Raw genomic sequence first — 24055 nt, 5'->3', positions numbered from 1 at the left:
AAACGGAAAAAAAAGAAAAACCCAGTCGTTAAAAATATAGAAAGGGAAAGCACAACGCGTAGACAAAAGAGGAAGAGGTGACGATACTCATATCGACACACCAGCAAGAAAATCTATAAGAAAAACAAAAGAATCTCTATACACAGCTCAGTGAGCGCTCCAGTCTATGAAGGGCCGGGCTGGGGATCAACCCAGCTGCCGTTGTGGGCAAGAGCGGTGGCGGCTCTTGTGTAGTCTATGAGGTTGTTAGCAAGAGATAGAGAAAAAAGGAGAGAAGAAAGGAGGGATAACATACCGGACCATTCGCCTTCATCAGAGTACATTCCGATTCTAAAGTACCAGTTATAGTTGTATCCCTGGTACTCGAGATTGGTCATGTTGTAAAACTCCATGAGCGAGATGTTCATGTGTGGTCCTCTGTACCGCTCGACGTCGTTGATCAAGAGACTGAAGCCGGTGTAGTTGGCTCCGTCGTGGGACTTGTACGGATAGTCCCACGCGACCCAGTCGCCGTCAAAGTTGGTCGCGTTGGTGGTGAAGTGCGCGAGGTCGGTGTTGCGCGGTCCGCCGCGGTTGAGCTGGTACTCGGTCTGCAGGATGGAGTCGTAGCCCCAGCGGGTTGCGCCGTTGAGGAACATACCCACCGCGAGACCCTGCCAGAGAATCGAGATTGAGCTCTGGAAGGCAGTCGCGGGGAGGATGAGCAGACCGAGGATGTAGTGGTGGATACGGAGGGTCTCCTCGGGCACGAGCGCCATGACGATCAAGGTTGTGAAGACGATCGAGTAGCCGGCAAGGTAGGGGAAGAACTTGTTGTTCTTCCAGATCGTGAATGTCTGACCACAAGCACCGAGGAAGATGGCGAGCAACACAAAGGTGATGGCGACGATGCCACCAGGAAGGTTCTTGATGTCCTCGGCGACAAAGCGGTCGAGCGGCAGCTCGTCAAAGGTGTAGTTGTTGAGAGCGCCAACCCAGAAGGCACCGACCCAGAGCACGGCCTTGGTCATCTGCGCGCGGATGTTTGTCATCTGCGGACGGATGGCGACGTTCATGATGACATAGCCGATGAAGGCGGTGGGAAGGAGACGCTCGAAGGCGATGGAGATGACCTCTGCGCCCGGGTTGGGGAGCTTGTTGGTAGGAGGAGGGTCGGAGGCGAGGACGATGGTCCAGAAGCCCATGATGAACATTCCCCAGAAGAAAGCGGCGGGGGAGTAGACAAAGTAGGCAAAGATGGCGGAGAGCGCGATGTTGACGCCGGTGATGGCCCATCTGAGATCGAGGCAGTTCTCGGCGACGAGGGAGCGGTCAAAGACGTAGGAGGCCGGGAAGTAGGAGTCAAACTCGATGGTCTCGACGCCGTTCTGCGAGGACTTGGGGAACTCGTCGCGCGGGCCGGAGAAGATGACTCTGCCGCAGCCACCGTTGAGCTGAGAGATGACGCCGGCGTGGACGGCGGCGGCGCAGATGAAGGAGTCAGCGCGGTAGCCGTCTTCGTTGCCGATGACATAGGGCTTGTAGATGACGTTCTCGGTGCCGACGGCGGACATGGAGTACTTTGCGGCACCGGCGCAGGAGGACGGGCAGCGGAAGGAGAGGGTTGTGTTTGAGAAGGGGTCGCAGTTCTTCGCGTCGAGGCCGCAGGCGTGGTAGTTCTGGGTCATCCAGAGGGGGTTGTTGTTGCACTCGAGGAGCTCGATGTCCTCGCCGGAGGAGACGAGGGGGGAGAAGCGGGACTTGCGGGAGAGGAAGACGAAGATGAGGAACCAGGAGCAGAGGTAGAGGACGATGGCGGAGACGCGGGTGCGCTTGCGGACAGACCGGCCGAGCTTCATGGGGAAGAGCTGGATCGGGGGGTAGAGCAGGGAGACGGTGGAGGGACGCGGGGGGCGCGGGCCGCGGAGGAAGTTGATGAGGCGGCCGATACGGCCCTTGGGGAGGACGACGGGGCCATCGGCGGCGGAGAAGGAGGGCGAGAGGAGGGGAGATTCGTCGTCGAGGATGCCCTGGGCCTCGTCAGCGAGCGGGTTGTTGATGGCAGAGTATGAGCGGATGGTGGGGACGGGACGCAGGGCGTCGTCGTCGAGTGTTTCGGGGATGCCCATTGAGGCGAGGAGGGGGCGGGAGGGAGGAGGTGAGGGCGAGGAGGAGGTGGAAGAGGAGGAGGAAGAGAGAAGAGGGTCGCGAGGAAGGGAAGAGGGCATTTTTGGCTGATTGCAGGAGGAAGCAGCGGAGCGGTGGTGGCGCCGGGTGGTCACAGTCACAGAGGCTTATCGGGTCTGGGCTGAGAGGAGGTAGTGAGGATGAAGAGTAGTAAGAGAGAGGAGGTGTAGATGTGGAAGAGAAGAGAAGAACTACAACAGATAACAGCAATGACTTGCTTTACTGCTCTCTTAACAACAACAGCAACAATAATACAACAACAACAACAACAACAACAACAACAACAACACAAATACAAGCACAAGAAGAGACGATCTTGCGGTGCGTTTGGGTGTGACTGAGTGTGACTAGATGTGAGTTGTGAGCACCCTATTGCACTAACAGAAGCGCGCACTTGTTGTGATCTGTTTCTTATCGCTCACAATCAGATAATCTGATGGCTCTCGACCTGACCTCGACCTCGACCGCGACCTCTGCACGGCGGATTAGACTGGACAGAACTAGAACGCCGTGGCTGCATTGTCCAGGCCTGTCTGACAAAGCCACAGAACGACAACAAAAACAAGAGAGAGATAGAGATAGAGAGTAGTAGGATAGACTAAGAGGAGATAATTGCCTGTTCGGGCAGTGCGTCGCTATCAAGACTGTGCTCTGCTCTTCTCTGTGCTCTGCTACTATTCTGCCTAGCCGGAAGTAAGGAACTGTTTGTAATTATTTTTATCTTCAGTTGTAGTAAGAACAATGCGAGCCAGGCGAGGCAGCGACGCCGAATACGATGACGAGAACGAGAACGAGAGCTCGGAAGCCCCGGACTGGCATGGACCTGGGCTGGACCAGGCTGCCGTTGCGGGCAACAGAGTCCGAGATAAGTATAAAGCGACGCGTCTGCTCTGCTTGCGTGCTCAGCATAGGCTGAGTGATGAGTGAATTAGTGAGCTGATCTGTGATATTCAATGTCATGCAATGCTGCAATGTATTCAGTGTTGTAATGTATTCAATACTCATACTGCTGCTACTGCTGCAGCAACTGCCACTACTACTCCTACTACTATGCAGAAAACAGCTCATAACAACGCATGACTAACATATTAGTAATAATAGTCACATGACTATTACTAATACACACGTACAGCAACACATAATACATATACAAGGCAGCTTAGAAATAGAGTTACGGTGATTGGCTGGAATGTAGACACCACGTGACTACTATTCTGGGAGCCAAACCCCGGAGAGAGAGTTTTGGGGTAGAGCCAAGATGGCGCGATGCAACAGCAGAGCAGCGGCTGCGATATAAATACTCTGCTCTGCCTCTGCTCTACATCTACATCTACATCTACTCTTCTACTACTACTTCAACATCTACATCTACTTCTACTTCATCTTCATATACTACAACATGTCCGCATTCGCCTTCGCCAGATCCTTCTCCTCCCGCACTTCCTCCGCCTCCTCCCGCAAGATGGGCCTTCTCATGATCTCCTACATCGGACTTGGATTCACTCTTCCATTCGCCCTTCCTCTCAGATCTACCCTCAACCATGACTCGTATGTCTTTTCTTTGTTACTCCTGTTTTATTTTTAGTATTCTCAGCTAACATCTCCAGAACACCGAGTCAGTTCAAGTTCGCGACTAGCCCACACTGCCCATAAGCGCACCTCTGGAAACTGCTGGCAGCTTCCTCCTCTTCCTCTATACTATCTACAACATTCTCATACTAGTCTTCTTATATCTCTATTGGCGCTCGGTGTTCTTCGGTCAATACTATCATCTTTTGTTCTTCTCTTGTTCTATCTCATTACCACATCTTACTCATAAGGATGCTCGGATGCGTGCGGCGCTGCTTTAAGTGGCGCCATCGCATAATCCAAGGGCTTCGTGCCTCCCGAACTCCGAGCTCCCGTTCACCCTAATTCATGCTGCTCTTTGCATATTCTTTTGTATAATACTATTACAATACATTACTTTACCTTACCTATTCTATACTTCTCTTAACCACTCCACTTACTCTCTGCTAACAGCGTGACTCATCCGCCCTCCCGACGATCCGACCCCTCGATCTGATAAGATTAGATTGCCGCACAAACTCAAAGTGGTACTACCTCGCCCTCGCCTTCCTTCTCGGTTCTACTCAACACCAACACCAACACCAACAACTCTACCCTTAACTCTCTCTTTAACTCTCTCTTTAACTCTTGCTCTAACTCTACCCTTAGCTCACCATTCTCACTCTTTAACTCTGCTCTTATTTTTCATCTCATATCACACGTAGTCCAGACCTCTGTATTCAACTATACTATAAACAGCACCATCTCCTGATCTCGACTCCACTACGACTTGTCACTCCGCTTCCGCCCAAAACTCGGATCATTCACTTCCTCCGAGCTCGGATTCGCCGCCCCGTCGCTCCGCTTCTCCACCTCGGCTATCTTCTGATACTCGTGGCCTGGCTCCCGGCGTGCTATTCTGTCCGTCAGCTGTCTGATCTCATCGACTTGTACTTTCAATACAATCACAGTCAAGAATACTACATACCTCTCCGCTCGTTCTCGTAACGCACCCGTCGGTACTCATTCAGTTGACTATCACCCGTCAGTACTCCTCCCTCCACTCTTCATTCTTCAACACACATACCCCTTCACAACTATATAACACCCAATCGTGCCCACGCAAAAAAACGCCATCTTCTTCCTACACAAACACAACATCCATCGTCAGCAACTCGTCACGCCAGATCGCTGCATAGTCGTAAACATACCAGATAGTCTGTGCGGAGGGGCCTGGTGGTCTGCTCATCTTCTTGTTGCTCCTTCTTGTTGATCAATAGACTTGGTGTTGTATAGTTTTATCTCTTTAGAGATGTTTGATGTCCTTCACTTGTTATATCCTCCGTTGTAGATCAGCAGATAGTGATCAACAAATCCTAAACCACCCGCAAGAAAAAATCAATTTCGAAAACTAATTTCGTCCTGACTATTCACTTCTCTTCTCTTCAACTCAATTCAATTCAGTCCAAGTCAACAAATCTCCTTTCACCTACTCTCTCAACTCTTGTAATAATCTCAAAAACAACTGAAAACTGCGACAGAGAACGGCTGGTGACGACGTCGATCGATGTGGTGTTCTGCTTTTTTTAATGCCGGTCGGGATGTTTTGTGAGGAATAAATTCAAGCTGCTCGCCGCACCACGTGCTTCTTTCCTTATTTACTTGATTTTCAACACTATTTACACAACTATGAATACCATCTACTTTGTATAGCTACAGTTATACCCTCTGAGAGCAAGTAATAATAATATCTTACGGGAGCAGTATTACTCTGTCAATAAGTATGGCAATAATGCATTATTATCTATCGTACACTCTCTCGTTCTTCTCTTTCCGTCTTATACCACCACCGACGATTCAAGTACCTAGACATCATATAAGTTAGTATGTGACTCTTCACTCCTCTTTCAATATAAATATAATAAAAAAAGAAGAAGAAAAATAAAAGAAAAAGGAAAGAAGAAAAAAGAAAGAACCTACCGACGTCTGACTCTCCCACGCAAGCCAATCACTACTCTTCGTCGGCAACACCCCCATACTACTCATCTTCCACACCCCGACCGCAATCGTCCCGAGATTCATCAAGATAAACACGAGTTTCGCCTGCAGGATGCGCGAGTACGTCGCCTCGGACTCGTACCGCGCAAACGTCGAGTTCACGCCCGCGATCGCTTTGACTGGGTTGGAAAACAGCATGAAGGTCATGGTCAGCGAGAAGATTTGCAGGGACGAGCCAGAGAAGTAGGACATTATTGCGTTCATTGGGAGGGATTTTGAGGGCGCGAGGGCGATTTCCCATGCTTTCTATATATCGTCATTGATGTCAGCTTCCTTCTCCTCTCTCTCTTCAGAAATATCTTGTGTCTTGTCTTTCCTACCTTCACCTTCAAATCATCCTGCATCGCCTGAGGCATCCCCGCAAGCTCCTTGGCATGTTTCTACACCCCGTCAGCTCCACTCCCTCCTCTCATCTCACCACATCCGCACACTTACAGCCTTTGTATTCAACACGATATCCTTATTATAAGAAGCCGGCACAGGATACGTATTCTTCGTCGCCCTACCCGCACAGCTATGTCAGCAACATTATTCTATAAAAGAACGAAATTCTATAAAAAGGACGAGAGCATAGAGAACGATGGAGAGGACGATGAGGATACGTACTTTACCACCGCAGTCGAGGGATCGATGTAGTTGTTGAACCAAGCTGGCGTCGTCATTGCTGTCGTCATTTCGAGTCAATCGGTGGATGAGTATCTGCTATTCAATATAGAAAATGAAAGAAACTGTGTCTTGTCGAGGGCTGATTGTTTAGTTGTGGTTGTAGTGTAGTTGGAGTGTAGTGTAGAGTAACTTGGCTGATTGCCGCTGGCCGTAAATGTAAGGTAATTGCCAACCCAAACCTTAACGCGACCTCCCTCCTACTGCCTCAAACAGGCAATACGTTTACAGAACAGATAGAACAGAAATACATTAATCTGCGTCTACTATACACTACTCCAGCTCCGCCGCGCTCACATCCTTCTCATCCACCGCCACAATCGAATCCGCAGCCTTCCACACCTGCAGCAAATTATCCTCCGCCGCGCTCGCCATCACCCACGGCATCGTCGGGCTCCACGAAAAGTCGCTGATCCGGTTCGTGTGTCCGCCGTGGATAAACAGCAGCTCTGGCGGCCCGTCCTCCGCGTCCTCCGGCGTCTGCTCCTGCCCGATCCGACTCACGTCCCACACAATCACCCGGCGGTCGTGGCTCGCGCTCGCCAGAATCGTCTCCTCGTGCGGCGACCACTGCAGGCACGTCACGTCGTCGTTGTGGCCCTGCAGCGAGTGCAGGCAGATTGACAGTTTCCGCAGATCCCACAGCGCAACCGTCTTGTCCGCCGACGCGGTCGCGAGAATGTACTCCGACGCAGGGTTGAACGCGATCGCGTTCACCGCCTCCGCGTGCGCCTGCACCTTCTGCACCGGCGTCGCCGCAGTCGACCGCGTGTCGTGGATCTGCAGCGTCAAATCATCCGACACCGAGCCAAACAAACTGTCGTGGTGCGCGTGCCACGACACATCATTCACAATCGCCGTGTGCGTCGTGAACTGCTTCGTCGGCGACAACCGCGCGTTCGCCTTACTGTAGTTATTAATATCCCACAACGCAACCGTCGTGTCCTCCGACCCCGTCAGCAACTCGCCCTGCTTGTGCGAGTTCCACGACAACCCGTAGCCTTCCTTTGTGTGGCCCACCAGCCGCACCTCCGGCCGGCACGCGCCCGTCGGCTGCAGCGGGTGCTTCGTGCGGTCAAACACGAGCACGTCGCCGGACACGCTCATCGTCGCGATGATGTCGGGGTTCTGCGGCATGTAGCGCGCGCGGTTGACTTCGCCTTCGTGCACGATCCGTTGGTGGATCGTGAGCCGCGACTCTGACTGTGCGTGTCCCCCGATTTCTATCCTCGTTAGCCCATTCTTTCTCTTTTGTTCGAAAATAAGTCTGGAAAATTGGGCTCACCTTCTTTCTCTTCATCGTACTGCCGTAGATCAAGTGGCTCATCCATATTCGGAAGATTCACATGTGCAATCTGCAGATAATTCTGATCATATCCCGACGTATGTGTTCCCAGGAGTAACCTATGAGTCGTATAATTCTTCCCCGGGTGTCTATCACCACAAACAACACATCGTCAGTATCTCCAACACAACATTACAAAAGAATATAAGACCGCTCACGTCTCTTTGTCGGGGAACCATTGCGTCGTCAGCGTGGGCCACTCGAGCGCCGAGGAGATCACCAGATCATACAAGAACGGCGAGTTTTTCTTCCAGATTTTGTACTCTGCAGTATCAAAAATCAGCACACTCTCCTCTCAAGATCGAGCGTCTTCAGTCACAGCTGTAGTGAAACAGCTGCAGCGTGAATAGAAAGACTTACCCTCGTTTATGATCTTCTCGCTAACAATGTTCTCCTCCGCAATCCGCTCTTTATCATCCACTACAACGAAACGTAAAAGAATATTAGCACCGTTCGTCAACTAACACCAATTTCAACTATTCTCTCAGCAACCTTCACGCCCTGAGCGCGAACAAGTGGCAAACACGCGCGCGCGCAGGACGAAAAAACGCGTCTTCCGTCATCGCACATCGCGCTTCCTCGCCTCCTCTCCTTCTCCCAGCCCACTTCCTACCCACTCGCAAAACGCAAACACAGCTTCTAAAACACAAAAAAAAACGTACTCTCGATGTCGGCGTCGTCGATCGGGATCGGGTTCGTGGTTGCGGGCGCCATTGCAGACTTGGTTTGGTGAGTCGGTGGGTGGGAAGGTGTGAGGGCGAGAAGGAGGTGCGCTTGGCCAGGGGAAGCTGAGCTGCGGCAAGGGTTTGGAACCACTTCCTGATTCTAATCTACATTTGCCTAATTACCTTCTACGACTTTACTATTCGCCTTAGTGACATAATGCAAGTATTTATATCATATTTATATCACATCGACACTCATATCTCGTCCTCCAGGTACTGGTACTCAAACTCAAAGTTGGCCTTCCGCCGCTGCAGCCACGTCCCTTCGAAATCAAAGTACCGGTACGTGCCTTGCTCGAACTCGTCCGTGATGATCTTTGGCTCCTCATGCCGCTGGAACCACGTCAGAAACTTCTTGTGAAACCGCCAGCTCTGCTTCTTGAGCTCCTGCGCTGCCAGGTACTGCTGATACGTGCCCTGTCTGTAGTAAAACAAGTAAAACAGCGTGTCGATATCCACTTTCTCGTACAGCAGCGGATCGTCAAAGATCGCGAGCGGCTCCCGCGGGAAGTACGCCGACGTCGGAAACGGCGTCTTGGGCTGGTAATGCTTCGGCTTCGTCGCGTCCACGGCCTCGGGACAGCTCGCGAACGAGACCTCGACCATCTTGCTCATTGCGTCCGGCGTCGCCGCACTCTGTAGTCTCTCCTTCGCGGCTTCGTATCCAGACACGAGGTCTTGCAGGCCCGCCGGAAGATGGAAAATCGATTCTTCTTCCGACGCGGCCGCGCTCGAGTTCGACCGCACAAGGTCTGGCGTCTTGTCCCGTGCTTGCAGATCCTCGTTATTCGCCTTCGCTGCCGCCGCCGCTGCTGCAGCTGCCGATGCTGTTGTTGCCGACTTTGCTGCTGCCGCTTGCGCGGCAGACACCCTGCTCAACTCTGCTTCCATATCTTTCAGACTAAACACGTTCGACCGCTCAGAACCTGTGCCAGACTTACTAGCCACACCCTCGCTCTTTTGCTCCGCAGCAGCCCCGTTCTGCCACGCACTCGACGTACTCGTAGCCACCGTCGCAGACGACAGAGCCGGCGACGACGCCGTGGACGAGCCGCGCGCCTGTGTCTTTTCCGCCACCGTCTTCGCTGCAGCTGCAGTAGATGCGGGCACGGCAGACGGCGGTGGAGGCAGTGGTGCGAGACCGGGGGTTGCGGCGGCAGCAGCTGCGGCCGCGGACGCGTATTTCAGACTCTCGCCTGCTGGGCGCGCGGGAGCCGGCGCGGGCTTCATTGCCGCGCTGGTGATTGTCGACGCGTGCACGCTGGATGTGCTTGGAAGGTGAGGCAGGGGAGGTACGGCGGGAGCAGAGGAAGACGACGACGACGGCGGCGGCGGGGCGGCGGATTTGGTAGACACTTTGCGGACGGCGGTCGGCTCTGCCTTTTTCGCAATGAGAAGCGGCACTGTCGGCGTGTTGATTTCTTTCTTTTCGTCTTCGCCGTGGGTCGAGTGCGCGTCCTGCGACTGGTGGTCGTTGTCGTGCATTCCGTAGATGTCGTCCTCTTCATCCAGGTTAAGCGAGTCGTACATCTCGTCGTCCGAAGCAAAGTCAAGGTCCTGGTTCGACTCGACGTAGTACTTGATGTCCTCCTGGATGTTGGCGACCTGATTCGCTTCCAAATCGCCGTTCTCTAGTAACCGCAGCATAACCTCGAGCTTGCTCTGATGCCACTTGTGCTGCTCGATCCGGTACTCCGTCTCCGCCAACCGCTCCGCTTTCGCCGCGTCTTTCTTGCCGCGCCTCATAGTCACCTGCAGCGTCTCGAGCTCGGCCTCGAGCTGTTCGACCTGCCGATCTAGGTCGTCGATCATCGACGTGATAAAGTTGCCCATCTCCATCTTCTCGCGCTCGCGCGGGTCCAGCCGGACGGTACTCAGACCTTCTTTGCTGTAGGCTTTTGTCTTCATTTCCTTTTCGCAGGCCTTGAAGCGTTCCATTTGCTGTGTCGCGCGAAAGACGGCGTCAGTATTAGTCAATTTATAGTAACACTCGCAAATCCGAGTTCAAGATAAAAAAGATATATACCGTCTCAATGAGTTTCCGCTGGTCTACCAGCGATTTCTTGTCTTTGATATCATTGCTGCCCATCCATGTCTTTATCTGATCTCGCAGACGTTGCAGTTTCTTGATTTCGCGTTTCAAGTCCTAGACATCACCAATTGCGCAATTAGCACTCCAAATTCTCCCACAAACAAGTATCCAACTCCCCAACCAGGCAAAGAACAAGCCGTACCTGCTCCAACTTCTCCTTCTGCGATTGATTCGTAGTCGTCATGACCTTGTCGTACACCGCATCAAACGCCTGCACGCCCTCGGCCACGCGCTTGAACACGCGGTCAATTTCCTGCTGCAGCTTCCGCTGCGCCATTGTTGACGGTGTTCTTTCAATACAAGTACAGGAAACAGAATATTCAGCTCGAATCAGAGAACCCGGACGGACTTTGTTGGAAGAGGACAAAACGGTGTTCGCGAAACCTTTTTTTTTATTTTTGGGCGCGTCGATTTGAGTTTCTCGAACTGCGCTTTGCTCTGACGCGGGGCTCGTGGCGATGTCCTTTCTCCTGCTTATGTCCCACATCCCCAGCCTTTCCTTTGTCTTGTTGGAAGAGTATTCGAGTGATCATGCCACGAAGTACGTATATCTATGAGATCAAAAGGCTTTGAAAACATGTGCTAACTCCAGATCAAGTTTGCAAACGACCAGCGCCGCTGCACATTCAGAAAGAAAAGCCCGATTTCTTCCACGACGGCGTCAAATACGACGTCGCCGGAGTCGTCTACGTGATTGCCAGATCCCCATTCATATCCCTGCTCAAACGCTCGAACGAGATCGTCAAGCGTCTGCACGCTCCCCCTAGCAAGTCCAAAAAGGGACAGAGCAAAAAAGTAGTAACCCTCGTCGGCCTCGGCGAGGCGATTCCGAAAACGCTCTCGCTCGGTCTGAGGTATAAGGAGATGGGCTATAAGATCATCATCACGACAGATATTGTGAAAGTGCAGGATGAGATACTGTTTCTTAACTGGTCCGAGGACACTCGAGGGGCTATGGCTACCAAAAATAGATCAGTCAGTCGGGTTGAGATTGCGGTCTCATTAGGTGACGAAACCAAAAAGATTAGCCAGAAGACTGCGAGTCTTGCACCTCCGTGAATGAGGATCGAGAGACGGTTTGATGAGTTTTTTGCATTGCGGGTTTTGCGTTTTGTGGGTTTTGGGTGTTTTAGTTTATGTGAATTGTTATATTTGGTTTATTGGAACAAGAATCAAGTTTTACATTATATTTGTCGCTATTTGTTCAGGTACCTCACCAATGCTATGGACTTGAAACAGAGATTGCAACGGACTTGAAACAGAGATTTATCATCATCATCATCATCTCACCAACGCTTACCAGATATTAGAAGTCATCTATCTACAACGAAGTAAGAGAGTCGATATCGAAGATCTACACGGAGGAACAACGCGCCCGCTTAAGAGTAGCGGAGCTTGGATTCACCGTCAGACTCTTCCCCTCCTTCTCTGCTACGTTCACTCTACTTGATCTACACGCCTACTGTCTATCAATGAGATATAGAACAAAATATGAAGGTTTATTTTTTTTTCTTTCTTGGTTTTCCAATACGGAACCGCCCTGCGCGCTCTCATACCTCAATACAAAACAAAAGCTGCTCTCCCCCCGCAAAGATATACAAGTACAATAAAAAACGACGACCATAATCGGCAGATCTGTGGGATCAAGTTGGGAAACGGTTTACTGCGAATAGAGAGATGATCAGCGCATCTCTTGTGCCTCCGGCCAATGGATGACTAGCACCAGACGAAGACCTTTCATCTTTCGTATTCGCAATAAACGGGTCCGGAACTTGTCCCACAAATCGTTCGATAGGAGTTTAGCAACAGTCAAATTGAATAGAAAGGAGTTCAGCTCAGCCCTTGTATCTCCGGCCAATGGATAGCTAATACAAGACGAAGGCCTACCTCCCTCCATCTTCGCAATGAACAGTTGCTAAACTGTTTCCCAGATCAGTCGGTTGACAAAGATCAAGTTCACAATATCACACAGCTTCATCGCCAGCTAAAATATATAAGTACAACAACGAACTTCTCCCACACATCAGTCGATGGACAAAGTCCTCAATTAAAATATATAAGTACAACAACTTATCAGTACAGCAGCATAACATCAGCACATCAGCAGCTACAGAACAGGCAGAGACAGGAAGAGCGCGCATAAAGCGACTGGTGCCAGGATCGGGAAGAATGCGTTACGCATACTCTTGAACAAGACTGAACAGGACTGAAAAGATTGCTCAAGAGTTATGTGGGACTCTGCGACTCTCTCAAAGTCGCCATACCCACTAAAACCCGACTTCACCCAAGAGACAGTCATGAACCGCCTCCGTATTGGTGGTTTGTCAACGTTGCGCTTGAACCGCTTGGTCATGCGGACTCTCTTCAACAACCGTCGCCTCGGGGCTCCCTTGCGACGGCGCAGCTTACCAGCGCATATGTATCAGAGACGCGACAACGAAGACGTTTTAAATCCAAATGAGCAACCTGGCTAGAGAAGAAGCTCATCAGATTGGCCGCCCGGACCAACCGCGCCGATCCTGACCGGCAGGATCCCCACGCGTTCAGGCAGGCCACGCAGAGGGACTGGGCCGACAACGGCATGGAAGTACCTTTGGGCGCACTCACCCGGTATCTGCGCATGCAGGTCATAAACCAGACCGCTTGGCTTGAGTAGGCTTCTCTCCCCTACCTTTTCTCGCATGCATGGCACAGCGCAGCCCACCCTTGGGAAAGCGCAAGCGCGGATCCCGAATCGGAGTGAGCTACTCTCGCAAAGATGCAACAGGAAGCTATCCCAACCTGCTGAGGCATGAGATATTCTCAGAGATCGCTACATTGGTATATGCGACTCTCTGAGAATACTGCCTTCGCAATATGGGCTGCTTTCTAGAATGCTATCCCAACCTGCTCTGGCATGAGATACTGCCTTCGCAATATGGGCTGCTTTCTAGAATGCTATCCCAACCTGCTCTGGCATGAGATATCCTCAGAGATCGCTACATTGGTATATGCTACTCTCTGAGGATACTGCCTTCGCAGTATGGGCTGCCTTCTGGTGCGTCTCCACGAGGGGTCCACACATGCGATAGAGGACTGGGATCGAAGCCTCTCAAATCCAAATCCGACGGTGTTGCCGTTGAGAGAGAAAGCCGAAGTGTCGATCTACTACCAAAAAGTAGGATCAGACTAGGTATCGTAGTGGGGAGAGTGCAAAGACCAAAGTCGAGCACGGTGAGAGAAAGAGAAGAGGGAAGAGAGGAGGAACGGGCGGGCGCGCTGAAATATATGCGGATTCTGGTTCGGCCGGCGCGTGTCTCGCAGGTTGGGGTTTCTCTTTCTGGACACAAGTAATCACATACAACGCGCCTGCGATTTCGTACTTTTCTACATGTTTCTCTTTATTTTGCGTGGTAAAGGTATTTTTCAGTAAATAATTGATTGAGGCTTTGGCTAAGCACAGCGACTTCTGTCTTTGGTGAGCAATCGCGAGATGGAAGCATATACTATCGAGAAAACCGACGAAGAGAGTATCAGGGTCGAGCTGCAGACTCGCTCCTTCTCCTCGATTCTCTGACGGCGCAAACAAACCAGTTCTGATCAGTAAAAGCTTGCGCTTTATTCTTTATAGGGACTATCGTTCACTCAAACTAGTAAGGGTCTGCAAGATTTCTCTACAGTTTGTGGGCGTGCTACAAACGCATCCAGACCTATCTTCACCGTAATCATTATTTGTGCAGACCAGAACAAAAAACGCGAAACATCCCCTATACGCCTATACCATAAAAAACAAAAAAAACCAAAGTCACCGGAAAAGGAACACGGGGACTAGCAAAACAAGAGCGCAAGCTTTTTACAGTCACGCCTTTGCAAACCCGCTCGCATAACTGACGCTGGAGTCAGACAGCCTTTTGCAGTGACTGCTCTGGTTATACTGGACCCAGTAGATCTTGCCAAACTGGTCCTTCTGCGCGTCTTCCTCTCCAGCCGGTTCGGCTGTAGACTTGTCATCCGACTCGCCTACTCCAGCTTCACGTAAGGCCTCGATCCCAGCAATGACCACGCCGATCGGGTGACGTCCGCAGATCGTATTCTTTGTGCGGGAGAGATACGTCGTCCATTCCGCATGCGATCCTCTGCTTGCAACTTCCATACCTTTGTAGTCCATAATCTCAATCGACTTGTAGATCGGCATATCCGAGCTGATCTGGTTCGAGCCCGACAACGACCGCACGCGCGAGCAGTCTGCGTCCTCGACGTAGTTTGTGAATCCGAACCGCGAACCCCAGTGGCAGAAATCCGAAGACACGACGAAGCCGTTGGCAGGATCGGCTAGGTACGGACCTAGGATCTCGCCAAACTCGCGCTCCATTTTGGCGCTGAGTGAGCCGACCATGATTGGTACCAGTGGACGCATTCCTTCTTTCGAACTAGAACCAGTGTCAGAATGTATCGTAGTCAAAAACAATATACGGAGTAAGAGTAAGTGTACCTTGATAGGATCTTGTAAATATATGGCAAATGCATCTCTAGCGAATGCTCGTCCTCGTCTGTCGATTTAGACATCATTTGGAATTCACCACCCTTATGCAACTTCTCAATCGCTAAACAAGTCCAAAGTCAGAATAGAATTTTTTTCCACTTTGATAAAGAAACCTGACATACTCTCGGTATCAATCGGTATGTTCCCCAACGGCGTCTCGTACTCAGTGCATTGCGATAGTGCGCAACTCTTGAGATATACATGATGCGAGGGTCCAAGCAAAAACACACGTTTCCTATGCCACTGCATTAGCTAAAGCTAATATGCTGCTAAACCAATCTCAAGTGACTTACAGCCCCGATACGTCCCATGCCTTGTATGCCCAGGCAGCTGTAGGCCCGCTGTACGAGTATCCCGCATGCCTGTTGATCCACCCCGCAGATTAGCATCACCCATCACACGACCACTTCAGCACACAGCAACAACCAGCAACAAACAAACCACATACGGAGCGATTATAATGCGAGCACCGGGTACAGGGAATGGGCCGTGCTCAGTCGATGCAGAAGGCACGTTGTCAAGGAACTCTGTGAGCTGGATGTCGAGATCATCACCGTCGCCGAGGTACCAGGATCCCGCGTGAGTTGCTCTTCGTTTCATGTTGCGATTCTAGTAAATAGCAAGTGTTATCAGACTGCTGACGGCACCGGTTGAACGAGCGAGGAGTACGACAGAAGAACGGTGGAAGCAGCGGGATCGGGATAAGCTGACAGTTGGGAGTTTCGAGGTCTTCTTAAACTCCCAACGCCTGGCTTTCGTTTACTGCGGTTTTGATTCATTTCTCTATTTGGGTAATGAAATACAACTGGATACAAATAAAACACAAACACGTCTAAAATCCGGGAAAAACCAACAATAAATACATGAAAGGAAAGAAACTAGCGATGAAAAAAACTCTGGACACCCTACACATTATCATCAAGTCAATGCCATTCGCTCTATGCGAGCACAACCTTCAACCGCTCGACAAATGGCCCTAACAGCTTCGGGATCTCAACCAAGTCCGGCTTTGGCGGCTCTCCATTCGATCCCCCGCGCCTATTCCGTCTAGCTCTCGCCCGCCGCTCGTACTCGATCGGATCCATCAGATCCTCGTCTTCATCTTCGTCCTCCTCGCTGCTGATGTTTGACTGGTCGACCTCGAACTGCGCCAGATCGTCGCCGCGCAGACCGAAATCCTCGCTGCGGAGAATAGATGGCAACGTCGCCCGCCATTCCGCTTCATCCTGAGCTTCCTCGTCGTCACTGTCGTCGTTCACGTCCGCGCGCACTCCTTTTCCTTGCCGTAGTCGATCACGCACGCGTTTCTCTCGCCATAGCTTCCGTTTCAGGTTCCAATCAATCATAGCATCGATTTCCGCCAGTAGTTTCTCCCGATCGACCACGATTGTTTCGCCGGTATCAGGGTCGACTACTGACGGTATCGAGGTCGAGTGGATAAATAGCTCGTTCATGTCAATAGTCGAGTCCGGCCCTTCGCGCAAAAACTGCAGAATCTCCTCGATCCATAACATGAGTTTCGTGAAAAGGCCATTGTCGTTGACATGGACCTCGTGCACAAATCGGTAAAACGACTCTTGATGGCGTTCGCATAGATCGACGAATTTCTGCACGAGCACGTTGGCGTCATGTGCTGTGGTTTCGGAATCACATTCCTCGACCGTCTTTATCAGATCGTCGACAAAGTCTGCAACGTCGCCTACAGACCGGTGGACACTGGCGGATTTGTAGACCCGGACCAGAGGTTCGTAAAACATTGTAAATACATCCTTGATGAGATCCATCGTGACTTTCTGTGAAAGATGAAGCATGTTAGCATCAGAAAAATCATTCGGCATGAAAAATAAGAGAACCCACCTCTCCCGTAAGCGACAGAATCATATCTTTATCTCTCTTCCTAATCATCAACTTCAGCAACGACTTTAGATTTGAGAAGAACCTGATATCGTCATCAACCTCGGCGTTCACGTCATCGACCGCGATATTCCACGCTATCCACGAATTGATAATCTTGCCGATAACAGCGACATCAAGCGGGGGATCGATCGCGTCCGTCTTTGCGATTGCGACTATAACGTCGACTGCTTCCTCGTTGATCTCCCAGTCTACCTGCCCGCGAAGAGCTTCATCGCCTTCGACATATTTCTGTATCCGGTTACAAAGCGCCTCGTTGTTGATCTTCTTCCTGACAACTTGAATCGCTTTCTCCTGCATTTTCAGATCTTCACTGAGTGCAATGTAGAGAATTCGCTGCAAAAGAGATTTCTGACCAAACGGCTGCGCGAGAAACAGATCGAGAACGGTCTTCATCATCGACACCGGATTCGAGAACCGAATCACGCTCTTCAAAACCGCGTAGGGCATCAGTCGATGGATTCTCTTTGTCTGCGCCAGTAGATCCGAAGCATTATCCTGACCCACAAACAAGTGATAGATCGTAGCCGCGATCTCGATCCGCGCCCACTCGACAAACTTCTGATACCGAGGCGAGAGATCAGCCAGGCGCTCTTTCTGTCGAATCTCGGAAAAGAATCGGGACAGTCCGTCTCGTTGGATAAGCTCCTTTTTGAAATCAGCAATGTACGCATCGAGCTCACGCGCGCGCTGGGACGCGATCTGGAAAAATCGGAACTGCTCTTCAAGGCGTTGTTCGTCGGCTTCCATCCGTCGCTTGACATCGTCAACCTCGGCAGGCGTCAAATCAGACTCGGAAAACCCGTGGTCAAGCAGGAACGATCGAAAGATCTCAGATTCGGCAACTGCTGAGATTCCCACACACGAACGCAAGAAAGCGCGTAAGGAGAGGCGCTGCGATTCTCCCAGTAGTTTTATGGCGCCAATCACTGCTGCATCAAGGTGTAGCTCTCTACTCGACCGCAGCCGCAAGATCTCAGCGCTCGTACGGCGGAAGTCGCTGCTCATACTGCCTGTGCGCGTATGGCCCAGTTTACTGTCGATCACGCTCTGGCTAGGGCTGGTCAAAAGTGGCGAGTGCGGCAGCGAGGGTACTGACTCGGATACACGCTTGGTCGCAAGAGAATGCATCGAGAGCTTGCGCGAGAGCTTCTTGACGGTTGAATGCTTGCCGACGCTGGCAGGACGAGGAGACGATGGACTTTCAATCTCCCCGTTGGAGTGCGGGGAAGCCGACGAAGCGCCGGAGGATGAAGCTGCAGAAAGATCGGAAGCAACATGAGAGAGCGAGCTTCGAGGACTCATATCCTCATCCAGAATCTCCGCGTGATTATGGAGCGGGGATAGCGGGGTCTCAATCTCTTCGTTATCGCTATCATCGTATCCTTTCTCGTCGTCCGACGACATTGTAGACATCGGTGCCGAGTGAGGCCGATTGTCGTCTGTGACTGTGCTCGAAGATTTGTTCTTCATTGGCACTTTGGGGATGCTCTTCTCCGGGAAAGCGTGCAGCAGCTTTGTGTGCAAATCGCGGAAATCAGAATACCGTTTGGAAACGAACGCTTCGCGACCATCAACACGCGTCCGAATAATAAACTCCTACACAGAATCGATTAGTATCTGGTTACTACACAGCTAAAGGAGCAAAGGTGCTTACTAAATGCGACGAGTTCTTGACCCGTTTTCGCTGATATACGGTTCGCACACCGACAACGTTGATATCAAAGCCGTTGATAGGTCTTCCGTCGATCGCGTTCTCGGTCATGAACTTTTCTCTTTCGTCTGCTGATACGTGCGCTGCATCGCCAGTCTCATGCGCAGCAGACGCGGCACCCGTAGTAGTTGTTGTTCCCAAATCCGAGTCGTCGGTGTGAACACCTCTCTCCAAACCAGAGGCAGTCCTGATGCCCGAAGACATCATGATCTCGATCATTTTCTGAATCTTGAACGCCAGTCGCCGGCGCTTTGTCTCCTCCGTGCGGTCATCGGTCGAACTTATCCGCTTTGCGGAGAACGTCTCCCAAAACGTCTGCACTTTGTTTTGCCAAAACTCGATTTCGTCCGTCGAGTCAAGGAAGGGGAAATTGCGAACATGGTTGATAAACACGTGTCTTAAGATCGGGAACTCGGAGTCCTCGGGCCGGATCTCGTTGGCTTGCATCGCATGGGCAAGCTCGGCGGGTGTAATCTGCGTGTGTCGCGCCAGCCCCATACTCGCGAGCATCGACCGTCCGCTCGAACGTTTGGCTTTAAGCGGCGACTGTGCGGCCGAGTCGCGGAACGGGGCGCCGAAGCGAGCGAGCGCGTTGGGCGTGCTGATACCTGCAATCTCGTGCTCGATCTCGAGACTTATCAGCTCTTTCTTGAGGTAGTGCTCTTGCTGGCCGGTGAGCATCAGGTCCTGCAGGGATGAAGATAGCGTGGTCTTCTCTCTGGATTCTGTCACAATTCCAGACTGTTTCTGGGGTTCGTCCGATAGCGACAGATCTTGCAATTGCTGTATTGGCGGCGATACCGGTACGCGTTCGATTCTGGAGGCCATGGTTGAGGTGTATTTCTGTACGCACCAAGTATGCTCCGGGCAGGTCAAATAAAACTCCACGAAGCCTTTCCAAAGCACAGAGAGCGATTGAGTAAAAGAAAGGAAGTAGAGCAGTGCAGGCAGTGGCGTTGCCGTTGGTTCCTCGTTGAATCCGGCACAAGCGGAGGCGAGACTAAACACGGTCTTCGCAGCACACAGAGATGCGAGGTCACTGCTGGCACAACTGCAGCGCAATTGACTGCTCCTTCACGGGTACAATGCCTAGAAACACACACAGGTCCGGGCAGGAACACAGGCTCTGAATGTGCTTTATGCGCGAATAGAATGTTCGACGGTGGATATTTATGGCAGCTCGACGATGACGCAGAGGCGAGATAATGGCGACAGGCCCGCGAGAACCCTGGCGCATCCGCCTGTTGTGGAGGCGAGAGCACGGATACATACAGCACAGATCTCTGTTCTTCTACCTCCAAAACAAGGCCAATATCAGAACTCAAGCCTTTATTCACGCTTTTTTCGTTTACTGATCAGCATTTTTCAAACAAGTGCAATTATATCAGCATTCTCTGCCTGTGCTGCAGAGCCGGTGTATGTCACCGTAATAAGTAAGCTAAAACATGAGAGCGCAGCACATGAAATGATCCCATCCAGAAAAAGTAAGAACAAACATGAACGAAACAAAACAAGACAAAACAAGACAAACAAACAAAATCCAACTTTTATACCAGATCTCTCCTTAACGTCTAGAGGTCTTGCCGATACCTCTCTTACCAGCAAACAAGTGCTTCGGCTTGGTATCAGCCACATGTCGATCCGCCTCTCCCGCGCGACCCAGGCGATTCCGCTCCCGTCTATGCATCTTCTCGATTCTATCGGCCTTCGCACGCAGCGACTTGGTGCCCAATCCCGCGTCGAATCTCGAGCTCTGGATCTCGTTCGCGGTCGACTCCGCCGGACCGCGCGAGCGCGACCGCGCAGCCTCGCGCATGATCGTGTCAACTCCACCTTCGTCGATCGACGCCTCGTAAGCCTTCTCCTCCGCCGCGCGACCACGAGCGCGCTCGGTGACCTCGGTGTGGTCGACGTGGATAGAGTCGAGATGAGCCTCCATCTGGGAGAGCGTCTTGCGGACCTTGGAGCGCGGGATGATGGCGCGGTTGCGCAGACTCTTGCGCGATCTGTTCTCGTTCTGGATCAGTTTCTTCTTCTCGCGGATCCAGGCCGCCTTCATTCGGATATCGGCATCCTCCTCGGTCTCAAAGATATCGTCATCCTCGGAATCGTAGAATCCTTCGGCCTCGAGTCTCTCCTCCTCTTCCTCCAGAGCCTGCAGCTTGGAGCCGATCTCGGGGTCAAGGAAATCGTAGACGTTCTTACCGTCGAGCAACTCGGGAATGATATCGTTCTTCCACTCGTCCTTCTCGAGCATGTACTTGTCTCTCAGGTTGATGTTGTACACACCAGCGCCACCGTTCTCGGCCTCGACATCGCGAGAAAGCTTACGTCTCTCGGGGTCATTAGGATCGTACTTCTTCATCGACTTGACGGCCTCGGGAATAAAAGGCGATCGGTCGACGCCGTCGCGCGGGACCATGGGCACAGCAAGATGGATCTTGTTGAGCACGTCGTTGACCTTGGTGCCCTTGAGCTTCTGCTCGACGCGCGCCGCAAGCAGCTTCTCGCACGCGGCATTGCGGACCTCCATCAAGTTGGTCTCGAGATGGCACGAGAGCTGCATGATTTCCACGTTGCCCTCAGCGGTGATGGTGTCGAGCATCGCGCGACGGTTCTCGTCCAGGTCTTCAGGACGCATGGCGTCGATCTTGTTGATGATGACCATCACGGTCTTGTTGGCAAAGAGCGGCTTGATCGAGTGGTAGAGGTGGACCTGAGCCTCGACCGAGAATCCGCACTGCTCGGAAAGATCCATAAAGTACAAGATGCAGGAGCGCAGGTGAGCGATCGCAGTGATTGACTGCATCTCGATCGTGTTCATCTCCTCGAGCGGATGGTCGAGGATTCCGGGCGTATCGATGGCCTGGTAGCGCAGGTACTTGTAGTCAAAGTGGCCGACGTAGAGCGACTTGGTCGTGAACGCATACGGCTGCACGTCGACATCAGCACGGGTGATCGACTTGAGGAACGACGACTTTCCGACGTTAGGGTAGCCGCAGATCACGAGCGTGCGGGTGTTGGGGTCAATCGCGGGAAGACGGCCGAGATGCTGGCGGACCTGTTCGAGGTAGAGCAATGGATCTTTGAGACGCTTGACGATGGTAGCCATGCGACCCATAGCCGCGCGCTTGAGCTGCTTGCACTGGAACAGCGACTGACCGAATTTGAGCAGACGGACGTAGTCGCGCGAGACTTGGTCAATGAGATGCTTCGCCATTGAGAGCTGCGAGAGCGCGATTTTGTAATGGTCTCTGTCGTAGAGAGTATTCAGGAGATCCTGGTGGAATGGGTGGATATCATCAAGACGGGGGAACGAGTCTACGATGTCCTGGAGCTTTTCAGTGAAACCATCTGCATTGTCAAATGTTAGCACCTAATCTATATGGCAGAATCGCAGGGTAGAGAAAACAGCGTACCGGCAGTGTAGCGAACTTTGCGCATGTAGAAGGCTCGGATTCGTGAAATCTTGAATCCGGGTCTGATAACTGTCGGGGTTTTGCGCTGAGTTCGGTTGAGGACAACATCCAAGAACCTATACATAAAACAGTTGAGTACAAACACTCTAATCGAAATAACAGCAAAGGACAGAGAGAGGCAAACATATGAAGAGAACAGGAGACCTGCTATCTCAATATCATTCACCACCCTTGCACGAAGGTCGACGTACTCATTCGCATTTGGCACAGTGCCGATATCTTTCCAAGTAACCTTCATCGTTTCTCCAAGCTGGCTTCACTGCTCTCGACGGAACAGAAGACTGATAAACAGCAGGAAAAGGACAGCAGAAGAAATTTGCTGCTCGTGAAGAAGGAGAAAAAGAGGTTTTTGCCGCTGTTGGGACTTTTCACCGCTCAAAATTTTTTTTCGCAGCTCCCTCTTCTCCCAAGTATCGTCACGTGATAACAATTTCACGTGACTATGATTAGGTAACTATGAGCTCATCACATGCGCGGGCATAAAAAATAGGTCGCGCTGTCAGGGAATCTCGCGAGGAGCCCACAAGAACCTGATTGCTGTTACTCTACTCTCTTCTCTCTTCATTTATCTACTACAGAATTGCTTTTACGAGAGAAAACTGCAAAAGAGAACAGGATCATCATGTCGCATACACCAGTCTCCGCCGATACCGTGCACCCACGGGGCATCCTCAAGAACCCGCCGCCTCCGGAGCGATACCACCAGCCGCCTCCGCCGATCGATCGCGATCTGCTGCTGCAAAACACGGAGCGCAATGCGGCGATGCACGGCGACCGGTCAATGATGAACATCAAGCCGCTGGAGAAGAAACCGGCGGCGGTGGATCCGCTGGCTGACCGCGGGCACACGTCTGGCGCGCCGCTGGTGCATGCACCGCATTCGGAGCCGCCGGAAGAGCTGTTGCCGGTCGAGGGCGAGGACGAGGAGACGGCGAGGAAGAGGCAGGAGGCGAGGTTGAAGTGGGATGAGGCGAATATCTATCTGACCGAGCAGGAGCGGACGGCGACGATGAAGATTACCGAGCCAAAGACGCCATACGCTGCCTCTGTTGATCCGTCAGATCTGGTGGATTACGACGACAATGACGAGATAATCAACCTGACATTAAACGGAATCAATAACGGAGTGGGCGCGAAGCCTAGTTCGGACGTGCCAGATCTTGATTTGGGTGAGCCAGAGGAGAATTACGCTGCTGTGCCGAGCGAAGAGTCGCGGATCATAGTCGACGAGAGCGCTGCGGCCGCGGACGAGCGAGAAGAGCAGGCCAACGACGAGAACACAGAGCCAACCGAGACAGAAGAGGAAAGACACCGGAGGTTTGAGGAGTTGCGGAAGAAGCACTACGAAATGAAAGACGCACTGAAGATCGCGCAGGCGCTGGCGAAGCACCCTGAGGATGAGGAGGATGAGGACGAGGAATAGTGTGTTGATTACGATAGTCGTTTTGTGTATACTGGTTGTAATTGTGAATACTCCTCAAGAATCAATGGGTCATCAAACAGTTTATTATTAAAGTAAATGTACAGCTACTCTGACACCCGACCATCAAATTTTTATTGCCTGCAAAAAGATGCAGACTTCCAGTCGGGTTCTTATAGAAGCAGTGAGAAGAAACCTCCTCTAGTCTGCGCAGCGCAAAAAACTGTTAGGTTTAAATCACAGCTAAAACACAGATTAGGAAGTAATTAAACGTCCAATTCTCAGCCGTACTGTCTTTGCTGCGCGTAGAGAAGAGAAAAGGAAAAAGAGAAGAAGAAGAAAGGCGAGGAGGTTGGGTATTTAACTAACTTTGGTCCTGAACTTTAAGGCTGTGTAGGGTAAGTCTGTA

General features: G+C 51.6%; 10 protein-coding genes across 10 annotated transcripts; 3 read left to right on the top strand and 7 right to left on the bottom strand.

The window, feature by feature from the left end:
• Positions 1–164: 164 nt before the first annotated feature.
• On the bottom strand, positions 165–2108 carry BZA70DRAFT_289667 (uncharacterized protein; the record flags this gene model as incomplete). Its single annotated transcript, XM_064914135.1, has 2 exons — positions 165–235; positions 296–2108. The coding sequence occupies 2 exons, from the start codon at positions 2106–2108 to the stop codon at positions 165–167; spliced, it is 1884 nt and encodes a 627-aa protein (XP_064768055.1).
• Positions 2109–3565: 1457 nt separating this feature from the next.
• BZA70DRAFT_267566 (uncharacterized protein) lies at positions 3566–4652 on the top strand (the record flags this gene model as incomplete). The annotated part of the gene is made up of 3 exons (XM_064911113.1): positions 3566–3714; positions 3774–3781; positions 4474–4652. 3 exons carry the CDS (start codon positions 3566–3568, stop codon positions 4650–4652), a joined length of 336 nt encoding a protein of 111 aa, XP_064768054.1.
• A 734-nt stretch (positions 4653–5386) lies between these two features.
• Positions 5387–6607, bottom strand: BZA70DRAFT_168635 (uncharacterized protein). Its single transcript, XM_064909853.1, has 5 exons — positions 6379–6607; positions 6208–6274; positions 6093–6152; positions 5695–6018; positions 5387–5579 (listed from the first exon to the last, which is right to left on the bottom strand). Exons 1-5 carry the CDS (start codon positions 6444–6446, stop codon positions 5553–5555), a joined length of 546 nt encoding a protein of 181 aa, XP_064768053.1. The 5' UTR covers positions 6447–6607; the 3' UTR covers positions 5387–5552.
• On the bottom strand, positions 6538–8524 carry BZA70DRAFT_278872 (WD40-repeat-containing domain protein). The gene is made up of 5 exons (XM_064912678.1): positions 8443–8524; positions 8141–8200; positions 7939–8044; positions 7721–7869; positions 6538–7658 (listed from the first exon to the last, which is right to left on the bottom strand). The coding sequence occupies exons 1-5, from the start codon at positions 8492–8494 to the stop codon at positions 6709–6711; spliced, it is 1317 nt and encodes a 438-aa protein (XP_064768052.1). The 5' UTR covers positions 8495–8524; the 3' UTR covers positions 6538–6708.
• A 104-nt stretch (positions 8525–8628) lies between these two features.
• On the bottom strand, positions 8629–11066 carry BZA70DRAFT_257569 (CCR4-NOT transcription complex, subunit 3). The gene is made up of 3 exons (XM_064910825.1): positions 10740–11066; positions 10532–10651; positions 8629–10446 (listed from the first exon to the last, which is right to left on the bottom strand). The coding sequence occupies exons 1-3, from the start codon at positions 10872–10874 to the stop codon at positions 8701–8703; spliced, it is 2001 nt and encodes a 666-aa protein (XP_064768051.1). The 5' UTR covers positions 10875–11066; the 3' UTR covers positions 8629–8700.
• Positions 11067–11084: 18 nt separating this feature from the next.
• Positions 11085–11940, top strand: BZA70DRAFT_278866 (uncharacterized protein). Its single transcript, XM_064912677.1, has 2 exons — positions 11085–11138; positions 11196–11940. Exons 1-2 carry the CDS (start codon positions 11129–11131, stop codon positions 11654–11656), a joined length of 471 nt encoding a protein of 156 aa, XP_064768050.1. The 5' UTR covers positions 11085–11128; the 3' UTR covers positions 11657–11940.
• A 2495-nt stretch (positions 11941–14435) lies between these two features.
• On the bottom strand, positions 14436–15719 carry BZA70DRAFT_267561 (MEMO1 family; the record flags this gene model as incomplete). The annotated part of the gene is made up of 5 exons (XM_064911112.1): positions 14436–15006; positions 15069–15180; positions 15242–15354; positions 15413–15481; positions 15568–15719. The coding sequence occupies 5 exons, from the start codon at positions 15717–15719 to the stop codon at positions 14436–14438; spliced, it is 1017 nt and encodes a 338-aa protein (XP_064768049.1).
• A 338-nt stretch (positions 15720–16057) lies between these two features.
• BZA70DRAFT_267560 (uncharacterized protein) lies at positions 16058–19575 on the bottom strand (the record flags this gene model as incomplete). The annotated part of the gene is made up of 3 exons (XM_064911111.1): positions 16058–16912; positions 16977–18632; positions 18691–19575. 3 exons carry the CDS (start codon positions 19573–19575, stop codon positions 16058–16060), a joined length of 3396 nt encoding a protein of 1131 aa, XP_064768048.1.
• A 672-nt stretch (positions 19576–20247) lies between these two features.
• On the bottom strand, positions 20248–22606 carry BZA70DRAFT_168447 (P-loop containing nucleoside triphosphate hydrolase protein). The gene is made up of 3 exons (XM_064909852.1): positions 22418–22606; positions 22167–22282; positions 20248–22101 (listed from the first exon to the last, which is right to left on the bottom strand). Exons 1-3 carry the CDS (start codon positions 22462–22464, stop codon positions 20312–20314), a joined length of 1953 nt encoding a protein of 650 aa, XP_064768047.1. The 5' UTR covers positions 22465–22606; the 3' UTR covers positions 20248–20311.
• On the top strand, positions 22578–23956 carry BZA70DRAFT_278858 (uncharacterized protein). Its single transcript, XM_064912676.1, has one exon. The coding sequence runs from the start codon at positions 22849–22851 to the stop codon at positions 23647–23649; it is 801 nt and encodes a 266-aa protein (XP_064768046.1). The 5' UTR covers positions 22578–22848; the 3' UTR covers positions 23650–23956.
• The last annotated feature ends 99 nt before the right edge of the window (positions 23957–24055 follow it).

This window comes from Myxozyma melibiosi (assembly GCF_037950935.1).
Source record: "Myxozyma melibiosi strain Phaff 52-87 chromosome Unknown BZA70scaffold_6, whole genome shotgun sequence".
NCBI lineage: Eukaryota > Fungi > Ascomycota > Lipomycetes > Lipomycetales > Lipomycetaceae > Myxozyma > Myxozyma melibiosi.
This window is presented reverse-complemented; position numbering and strand designations above follow the sequence as displayed.